Source organism: Chenopodium album, chromosome 6 (assembly GCF_948465745.1).
Source record: "Chenopodium album chromosome 6, dcCheAlbu1.1, whole genome shotgun sequence".
Taxonomy (NCBI): domain Eukaryota; kingdom Viridiplantae; phylum Streptophyta; class Magnoliopsida; order Caryophyllales; family Amaranthaceae; genus Chenopodium; species Chenopodium album.
In genome coordinates, this window is record NC_137839.1 from 7,263,711 (window position 1) to 7,274,058 (window position 10,348).

Sequence of the window (10,348 nt, forward strand, 5' to 3'; positions counted from 1 at the left end):
AATAATGAGACACGAAACTGATGTTCTTGATGAAAAATGCTGGGATTTAATCTGGAAATCTCCCGTTCAACAAAGGAATCGTGCATTCCTTTGGTTAGCCTGCCATGACCGAATTTTGGGCAACCTAAATTTGTTCAAAAGAAATCTTACTGATAATCCTAAGTGCTACACCTGTGGAGCAGCTGAAGAATCATCTTTGCATATATTAAGGGATTGTGCTGCTGCTAAATCAGTGTGGTGCAAACTCATTAATCCTATGCATTTTTTTCAATTCTTTCGAGGGTCCTTGAAGGAATGGTTAGAGGTGAACCTGGCTGGAGCAGAGAACCACATGGCGGATGACTGGCCAACTATTTTTGGAGTAGCAGTGTGGTGGATTTGGCGTTGGCGCAATTGCAATGTATTCAACAAAAGAGAAGACATCCCAATTGATATTGGGGCTTTTCTTCGAATTCGTGTTGAAGAAACCAAAAGAAGCTTCTCCCAGGGAACAGAACAAAGGCTAATCCCAAAGATCAGTGCAAATATTGCTTGGCAGCCTCCAGATATTGATTGGTATACACTCAATTGTGATGGTGCTGCCAAAGGGACTCCTGGTCCTGCAGGAGGTGGGGGAATCATTCGAAATCATGAAGGGAGGTTTGTTTCAGGCTTCACTGCATGCTTTGGTATATGTACAGCTATTCGAGCAGAAATCTTAGCTTTGCTTAAGGGACTACAACTAGCTCAAAATATGCAAATCAAACAGCTAGTAGTTCACTTAGACAACAAGGCTTGTGTACAGATTCTGGCTAAAGGTGAATGTGGCGGAGGTGAGAATGCTCATGCTATCAATGAATGTCTAAGATTGCTGCACACAGGAAATTGGAAGGTGAAAGTAGCTTACATTTATAGGGAAGGCAATCGCGCGGCGGATTGGTTGGCCAACCGCGGAGTCATTCAAGACACAAATTTTAAAATTGTTACTTTTATCCCTGTTGAGCTAGGTAGAATTTTAGAAGAGGATGCAAGAGGGGTGTCTTTGCCTCGCTTTGTACCTCCGTAGTCTTCCTAGTTTAGTTGTTTTATTGTTTTGCTTTGTTTGCTGTTCTTTTGTTTTTATTGGAACTTTCCTCATTTGGATCAAAAAAAAAAAATAATTACTTAAAGATTTTGCAAAAAAAAAAAAAATAAAATAAAAAAATTACAATGGCAAGTGTCATAGAAAGATTTGATTTGAAAATAATTAGTTTTATGCTTCTAATTTTTACCTTTGTCTCTATTTTTAATTTTAAGTTTATTTTTTTAATTTGGTGTACAAATAATTATATACATAAAACAAAGATTCAATCAATCTATAACTTTATACTAAAGGCGAAACCAGGAATGACACATGTCATCTCCTGATTAAAAATTTTCCCTCCAAAAGTTTTTATTTTTATTTTTATTTTTTTTGGGCCAAAGCTTTTTAAAGAAGCTTTTAATACAAACTATGCAGTAATATTTCATTTCCTATTTATTTTTTTATACAATAATATGTAATAATACTATAATAGTTTGCTATCTATAACTTTGTAATGTAATTCATAGTTATTTTTATTAGTATTATTCTCTCTGTTTTTTAAGTGTGATAAATTTTAATTTTTTTTTTTTTTTTGTAATTACAGAACCTTCATCCTATTTTGCAATTAGGTATAATTTTTTATAATTAAATAATAGTGTTAAACTAATGATAAATATTAAGTATTAAAAATTACCGTGCATGGCACGAGACTTAACCTAATAACTATATAATAAAAAAACACACCTGACATGTGTGATCTATTTAATGTAAATTTTTAATAAAAGTAAATAAAAATTTGTTAAAATGTAAATAGCCTTAATTGCACTAAATCAATATAACAAGAGTATATTTTAAAATAATATGACATATATTGGAACTTTAACACCCGTGCAATAATTGCACGGGATGTAACCACTCTTTTTTTTTTTTTTGACGAGAACCTAGTTTTCTTATAAGATTTGCTAAAAGGTTACGTGCTCAAACTTAGTTATTAGTTTCTCCACTGCTACAACGTGGAATTCTTACCACTAAGTTGTAGCCATTTCATTGTTTTACTTTTGCCATATTAATTAATTTTAATAAAACAACAAAATTGTTTATAAATACTATTAGAAGGTTATTTACAAATTACCGAAAATAATAACAATCGCCTTTCACTCTATCTTTTCTATTCTCTTTATTTTCTATTCATCTATTCTCCTATGTTGCATAATAATAATTTTTGGTGTTTGTAATTACTTTATGTTAGAATACAACTATTGTATTTATTCATTATTCATTCTAAAAACAAGCTTCTACTTCTCTCCACGATTTATATACTTTCTTAATTCAATTTTCTAAACTTTAATAAAGATTAAGCGAGCTACGCTCATGCATCACATTGTTTACTGTCAAAATGCAAGTCAAGATTATCCCTTGTTAAGCTAAGCGTGCCATGACAAAACTTGCGAGAATAATTTTGCAAATAAGGGCATGTTATGTTCACCTTATTTTTAGGTTAATTGAACAAAACTTAGAGTTTTCAAGTATATGCTTTCATTAATTTGAAAATGCATAGATACAATGCGTTGGTTGATTTGTAAAAAAAATGGAGGGATGACCTATTTATAAGCATCCAAGTCCCTAAGGCTTAGAAACATTCTATTCTAGAATGCTCATGGGATTTCTTGTAGCAATGAATCCAATTATCTAGAGTATTCTAGAGGCGTGATCATAATGGTGCTTTACACTATTTGCGACAACAAAGAGGATAAAAGCGTATTGGCCTCCTGAAGTGGCTGAAGCTAAGGTGATAGCCATGGCATTGCGTTTGGGTAACAGATTTGGGCTGGAGAACATGGTGTTGGAATCAGATTGTCAACTGTTGATCAACCGTCTTTCGAAGGGCTCAATTTACTTCAACGATCTCAATACAATTTTATGAGATATATTGGCTTTGTGTGCTCGTTTTAATTCTGTTATTTGGTCCTATGTTATGAGATATGGTAATTATGTAGCTCACCATCTTGCCAAACTATTTCCTTTTAGAGCCGGGCAAGTCTGGAAAAATCATTGTCCCCTTGCTCCCTATATACTCATTGATAATTTATCTCGTAACTAATGCTAGCTTTGGTTTCTTTCAAAGAGTATTCTAAAGAAAACAATATACTCAAATTGCAATGATAATTTTACCAATAATGAATTGACCATATACTCAATTTAGTTTATGGATGATTATTTACCAAACGATTTGTCCATTTACTATTTACTGTAATATGAGGATTAATTAATTAGGATGATCATTTATTATATATATTAACTCACCTTTATGCACGGGCTATTACCTATATGTTACTTTTGTATAATAAAAAGAAGTTAAAGCAGTGATAAAATGTCACAATAGAAGATAATAATAATTAATAAAAAAACACAATTTGTATAATAAGAAAAATTTAATTCTATGATGAATGTAATACGTTTATATAATGTGCACTAATAATTAACTCAATTTTCTTCTAATGAGGAAAATGAACACTATATTGGGAATGTGAAAGTAATAATGTTTTTTTTTTTTTTTTTTTTTGACTCGGAAAGTAATAATTAATGTTGATATATTACATATGATTTAGCTTTAAGAATAGTGATCTTAATATAAATGTTTTATAAAAGATAGTAAAAAAAGAGTTAAATGATGAGTGTGGCATGTGACAATATTGATTTGTGAACACGTGATCACCCAGATGTCAAAAAAGATGTCTAAATTACCCAACTTTATTAACAAGATGATAATCAAATCGTTTAGATTGATTTGGATTAAATTATTACTACTCCGTATCAGGTAGGATTTGTTTGGGTTTAATTCTGGCTCGAATCGAGTTGATCGAATTTTGATTGTATTGCTAATCTCAGATCAGATAATTTAAAGTTAAATCGAGTCAAGTAATTTTTGGTAATATCGAGTTTCGAATCGGGTAATCCGTACTCATGAATCTGTTCTGTCAAGTCAAACCCATTGAACATTTGAACCAGACTCTATCAAATGACCCGAACCAGTAGTGGGAGTCACTGAGTGTGGGACTGACCAAATTTGCAATACAACTCCAATTGCTGACTTCAGACTTGGAATCTGATAATCCGGCTAATTTCCTCCTCATCTTCAACCTCCTGTTATCCTATTTCAAAGGTATGTTCCCTTTACTTCTTTCTCTCTCTTCTTGTAACATATAATTAGGGTTCATTTTCTCTGTGCACTTTTTTACCCATTTAGTATGTGTATTGTTTGCTGATTTGAGAAGCTCTAATTGATAATTAATTGTTGTAATATAAGTTTTGTTTACTGGGGTTTTTGCAAAATTCATGGCTTCATTGCATTTGTCTTTTTCTCTTGAGTTTCATGAACCCAAAAAGATTAAATTTTGTCCAACTTCTGCTCAGTTATTTGATCGTTTACCTGTTACCCACTTCCTAAATTCTTCAAATGGAAGTGGGTTTGGTGTAATTTTTGCTGTTTCTAAGTTGAATCATGTTAAAGCTTCTCGTTTCGATTCGGAATTAGTGGATTGTTCAGTGAATGTTGGTGAGAGTGATGGTAATAGTGGAACGTATGAGGATGATTTAGGGAGTGAGAATTTGATTTCCCAGAATTCGAATTTGTCGCATTTTCATCGTAAGGCGGGTGCTAGAGATATAGGGAAGAGATTTCGTGGTGGTGGAGGTGTGAGAGAAGTCCGAAAAGAGAAGAAAAGCTTGAAGAAGCTTGATAATGTAGGAAAACGTAATGAGAACGAAGATGTTTGTGGTGAACTAGATGTTGGCAAATATGGTATTAGGCCTGAATCGAGCATAGCCTCTTTCAATAAGATATTGAAAGGCCTTGAAAGGGGTGAGGATAGGAAAGCGTTGCTATTTTTCGACTGGATGAGGAGTAATGGGAAGTTAAAAGGGAATGTGATTGCTTACAATTTGGCTTTGCGGGTATTGGGAAGGAGAGGTGATTGGGATGCGGCAAATAAATTGGTTGAGGAGATGAGACTGGAATCAGGGTGTGAGCTGCAATTTCAGGTCTTTAATACAATCATTTATGCTTGTTCTAAGAAGGGGCTTGTGGATATTGGTGCTAAATGGTTCCGTATGATGTTAGAGTATGATGTTGAGCCTAATATTGCAACTTTTGGTATGCTTATGAGTTTATACCAGAAAGGTTGGAATGTTGAGGAGGCAGAGTTTGCATTTTCCCAAATGCGAAGATTAAATATCAGATGTCAATCTGCATACTCAGCAATGATCACAATTTACACCCGGTCTGGTTTGCATACCAAAGCTGAAGAGGTGATTGACCTTCTGTTTAAGGATGAAGTTGTAATGAATCTTGAGAACTGGTTGGTTATGCTGAATGCTTATAGCCAACAAGGGAAGCTAAAAGAAGCTGAAGGTGTATTGGTTTCAATGGGTGAGGTAGGCTGTGCCCCAAGTATCATTGCATACAATTCACTGATAACTGGGTATGGGAAGATAACCAATATGGATGCTGCCGAACAGATGTTCCAGAACCTACAAAATGTAGGCCTGGAGCCTGATGAAACAACTTACAGGTCCATGATTGAAGGCTGGGCTAGATCTGGGAATAATGAGAAAACAAAATGGTATTATAAGAGGCTGAAAGATTTGGGATTCACGCCAACTTCCTCTAATCTTTACTCTTTAATAAACTTGCAAGCTAAACACAAGGATGACGATGGGGCTTTTATCATTCTTGATGACATGGTGAAGTTGGGCTGCCAACCCTCCTCCATTCTTGGCTCTCTCATACAAGCTTATGAAAAGAGTGAAAGGTTTGATAGATTGCCACAAATTTTGAGGGGTTCTCTCTATGATCATGTGCTACATAATCAGACAGCGTGCTCAATTTTGGCTATGGCTTATGTAAAACACTCCTTGGTGGATGATGCTATTAAACTTCTAAAATATAAGCACTGGAAGGACCCAGCTTTCGAGGACAACTTGATCCATTTGCTTATTTGTTCTTGCAAGGAACTGGGCCATCTGGAAGATGCTGTCAAAATATTTACCCATATGCTGAAGTCTGATGGAAGGCCAAACTTGCATATTTACTCGACTATGATTGACATCTACAGTCTTATGAATCAATTTGCTGATGCAGACAACACTTACCAGCTATTAAGGTCTTCAGGACTTGCTCTGGACATGGTTGCCTATAGTATTGTTGTCAGGATGTATGTGAAATTCGGACTTTTGGAAGATGCTTGCTATGTTTTGGAAGATATGGACAAGCAAACAAACATCGTTCCTGATATTTATTTGTTCCGCGACATGCTCAGAGTGTACCAAAGATGCAATAAACAAGATAAGCTGGCAGACTTGTACTACAAGATCTTAAAGAGTGGGGTTAGCTGGGACCAGGAAATGTACAATTGTGTCATAAATTGCTGTGCTCATGCTTTGCCTGTTGATGAGCTTTCCAAGGTCTTTGATGAGATGATTAAAAAAGGATTTACCCCCAACACTATCACTTATAATGTTATGCTTGATGTTTATGGGAAGTCCAAACTTTTCACAAAGGCTACGAAAGTCTTTTCGATGGCTAAGAAACAGCAATCGGCAGATGTGATAACTTACAATACTCTTATAGCAGCATATGGTCAAAGCACAAACTTAGAGAAAATGACAAAAACTGTGCAACTGATGCAATTTAATGGGTTTTCTGTATCCCTTGAAGCTTACAATTGTATGTTGGCTGCTTATGGAAAAAAGCGTCAAATGGATAAACTTAGAGATGTCTTGCAAAGCATTAAGGAATCGAGTCACACTTCTGACCAGTACACGTACAATATACTGATGAATATATATGGGGAACAACGATGGATTGAAGAAGTTGCTGCAGTGTTGGAAGAGCTAAAAGAATATGGACCGGGACCAGATTTATGCAGCTATAATACATTGATAAAGGCATATGGCATTGCAGGAATGATTGAAGATGCTGTTTCTGTGGTTAAAGAAATGAGAGACAATGGGGTAGATCCTGATAGGATCACTTATCTCAACTTGATAACTGCAATGCGCAGGAATGATAAGTTTCTAGAGGCTGTTAGATGGTCATTGTGGATGAAGCAAATGGGAATGAGCTGAAGTACTTGTATATTCTTTTTCTTCGGTTCTTTGTATCAAACGAATAAATGTTCAGTTTTGCTTCTAATCACTAGCCGTGATTGATTGTTTCTGTGACTCTTAATTTGTTAACTATAGAATCATAGTTACTTAGAATTCATACTATTTACCAATATACCATGGAATAATTGCTCTGCATAAAGATACTCTTGGTACTTGATTCAGCAGAAGATTTTCTGGATTTGTTTGAAACAAATCTGTTCACTGATTTAAATAAGTTGGGAGAGAATCAAGCCTCTTGAATGCTTGAATGTATTTTATTTTATGTAATTTCCAGCTTATTAGTCAAAATCATCTTCCTTTTCCTTAATTTTTGCCATTAGTGTTGTGTAAGCTAAGTTAATTTTTAGCATAAAGGGGAACTGAAGTAGTGAACTGGAGGAGAAAGAAACTGTGAGAAACTTTTCTGTTTTCTGACACCCTTCCTTTTTTTGGAGATACAATGTTGGAAAGGCTTGAACAACCATCTACCTAGCTTCACACTCTTAGCTATATCAGCCAGTTCATGGGCGGGAGTTCTGGAGTGACTGTATACCTAGTAATATGTTTTAGCATACAAGACACTAAGGAGGGCATCGTGATATATATCAGGAACAAATCCCAGATTCCCTCAGTGTGTGTTTGGTTAGCGTTTTATATAATTGCTTTTCTCTTTTTTCCCTTTTCCCTCACTTTAATGTAACATCATTTTCCATACCACCCCTCTCCCCTTGAGACTCGTATTTCCCAAGGGATTTTTACATTTCTAGTTCATCACTACAAGAGGGCTTAGGTTAATTTCTGCAAGAGTAACAGAGTCCAACAGGATACAGAGTTCTAAGAGTTCATAATCATAGAAAATCCAATAGATTGCAGTCTAGTTTGTATACCAACCCATATTTTTCAATATCTTTAGGAATATAAATAGCCAAGGATGCTGAAGGTATGTTCTTTTGGGATAAATAACCAAGGTGCTGAAGTTATGTCCTTTTGGGATAAATAGCCGAGGATGCTGAAGTTATGTCCATTTAGGAACAATGCCGTTTAACATTATATTTACAATATTCATATTCTTGATCAATTAGCTCCTTTACTTTTTGTGGCCTTGGAATCCCTTTCCTGACTGACCCTTGCTATCTTCATAAAAGCTTTTCTGACTAATCTAATGCTCGTACATGGCCCTGTCAAAACTCAGGATGCATTAGCCCTTGGGTTTGGAAAACAGATATTAGAATTTATCTGGTATTTACTTAAATGCCAAAAAATTGAAAGTTTCTGAATTTGCAATGTTTTAATCCTCATTAAGAACATGTTTAATATCTTGTTATTTTGTGCCATGTCTATGAACCTAGATAGTCTGGTGATGAGTCAAATCCACATGTTCCTGCTGTCTGAATTGGATGAGAGCCTTGTATTAAATTTTTTGCTGTGACACCTGACCACACAATGTGTACTTATAGTTTAATTCATATTTGTTTTTGCAGGTGAAGCAGGCATGACAATGTTTCTGTTAATCTCCAACTACAGCTGCTGCTAGTAAGTCCATTTATTTTGTTTGTTCCTCACATACTTTCACTTTTAGCAAGATATTATCCATTTTTCTGACATCTGGGTTTAGTATCTGCTATATTATTATTATATCTAAGGCTCCGATGAATCTGTTGATCTTTGAATACAGTTATTATTGCCTTCTTTCCAGAATCATAGCCAAACCTAGGAGAAATTTTAGTAAGAAATAACTTAATTATGGTTTTAATTCGTCTCAAAGGTAAAGTATCACCTGAGGTTAATATTGACATACACCTGAAAACATGTTTTGATATCTCGTGGTTGATTTCAGGCTTCTTCACTTTGATGCTGTATGATTGAATGGCAAAAAGGGCATCCAAGTGCTACTACAAAATTTTGCGGGGCTTTATACAGGACTATAATTTTGGGAATATCCAGCCTGTCTTCGCGTCATTTATAAAGAGATATGGTTTAATTAAACCTACACTGGGCAAGATGTTGGTGCATTACTTGTGTATGGAGAACAATGTAGATGGTGCCCTTATTCTGATTAATGAGTTGAACAAAAATAAGTTTAAGGTAAATTTTCCTGTTGATGTTATTGGGATGCTTACAGCACAAGGAAGACCTTTGGATGCATACAGACTTGTTATGGGTGCCCAAAATGATCTTTCGAGTATGAATGTGGTTGACTACTCAGTCCTTGTTGATGGTCTCTGCAAAGAAGGGTACATTGATAAGGCCTTAGAACTGTGTAATTTTGCCAGGAAGATGGGAGTTACACTTAATGTAGTCACTTATAACTCACTTTTCAATGGGCTATGTCGTCAAAGTTGTCTCATCGAGGCTTTTCGGTTGTTTGATTCATTGGATATGAATAAAATATTTCCTTCTGCTGTTACTTATGGTACATTAATCAATGCTTTGGTTAGAGAAGGGTATTTATTGGATGCTCGTCAATTGTTTGAGCGAATGATCATCAAAGATATAAAACCAAATACCCATATTTACAATACTCTAATTGATGGGTATTGTAAATTTGGGAATGTGGAAGAAGCATTGAGGCTTTTATATGATTTGGAGAACCACTCTCTTAAGCCTGAAAAATTCACCTTAAGTGCTGTGATTTATGGCTTTTCCTTGGAGGGAAACATGGAGGGTGCACTTCAATTTTTCATCGATATGAAGGGAAATGGCATTTCCCCTGACTTCTTAGGCTTCTTATATTTAGTAAGGGGCCTATGTGCGAAGGGTAGAATGGAAGAGGCACGGAGTGTTATAAGAGAAATGCTTCAAGATGAATCTGTTCTTGAATTGTTAGCTAGAGTAAATGGCGAGATTGAAACAGAATCTGTAGAGACCTTTCTATTTGACCTGTGTGAACAGGGTAGCATTCAGAATGCTCTTATCATTCTCAATGAAATTGGATCAATGTTTTTTCCTTACAAGAGAGCTTCTGCTTCTAGTGCACTTAAACCTATGGCGTCTTGTGAGGAAGATATACAGACCGTCTCCCCTAATCCTCTTCCCTCTGTCCATCAAATGGACTTTGATGCTTTGTACTCGAAAATGACATCTCTTTGCTCTCTAGGCGATTTCCAAGGCGCTACTGCTTTGGCAAAAGCTATGATGTTTGGTTTTCCGAAAAAATGA

At 35.3% G+C, this 10,348-nt stretch overlaps 2 protein-coding genes across 3 annotated transcripts; both read left to right on the plus strand.

Annotated features, from left to right (window-relative positions):
* Positions 1–4,228: 4,228 nt before the first annotated feature.
* On the plus strand, positions 4,229–9,106 carry LOC145635781 (pentatricopeptide repeat-containing protein At4g30825, chloroplastic-like). 2 transcript variants are annotated; one of them, XR_014113910.1, is made up of 3 exons: positions 4,229–7,175; positions 8,671–8,722; positions 9,027–9,106. XR_014113910.1 is itself a non-coding variant. In XM_081687139.1 (1 exon), exon 1 carries the CDS (start codon positions 4,379–4,381, stop codon positions 7,166–7,168), a length of 2,790 nt encoding a protein of 929 aa, XP_081543265.1. In that variant the 5' UTR covers positions 4,229–4,378; the 3' UTR covers positions 7,169–7,512. The 2 variants fall into 2 exon arrangements, 1 of the variants encoding a protein (XP_081543265.1); XM_081687139.1 differs by lacking the exons at positions 8,671–8,722; positions 9,027–9,106 and having other exon boundaries at positions 4,229–7,512.
* Positions 9,056–10,348, plus strand: LOC145636596 (uncharacterized). Its single transcript, XM_081688172.1, has one exon. It carries the CDS (start codon positions 9,056–9,058, stop codon positions 10,346–10,348), a length of 1,293 nt encoding a protein of 430 aa, XP_081544298.1.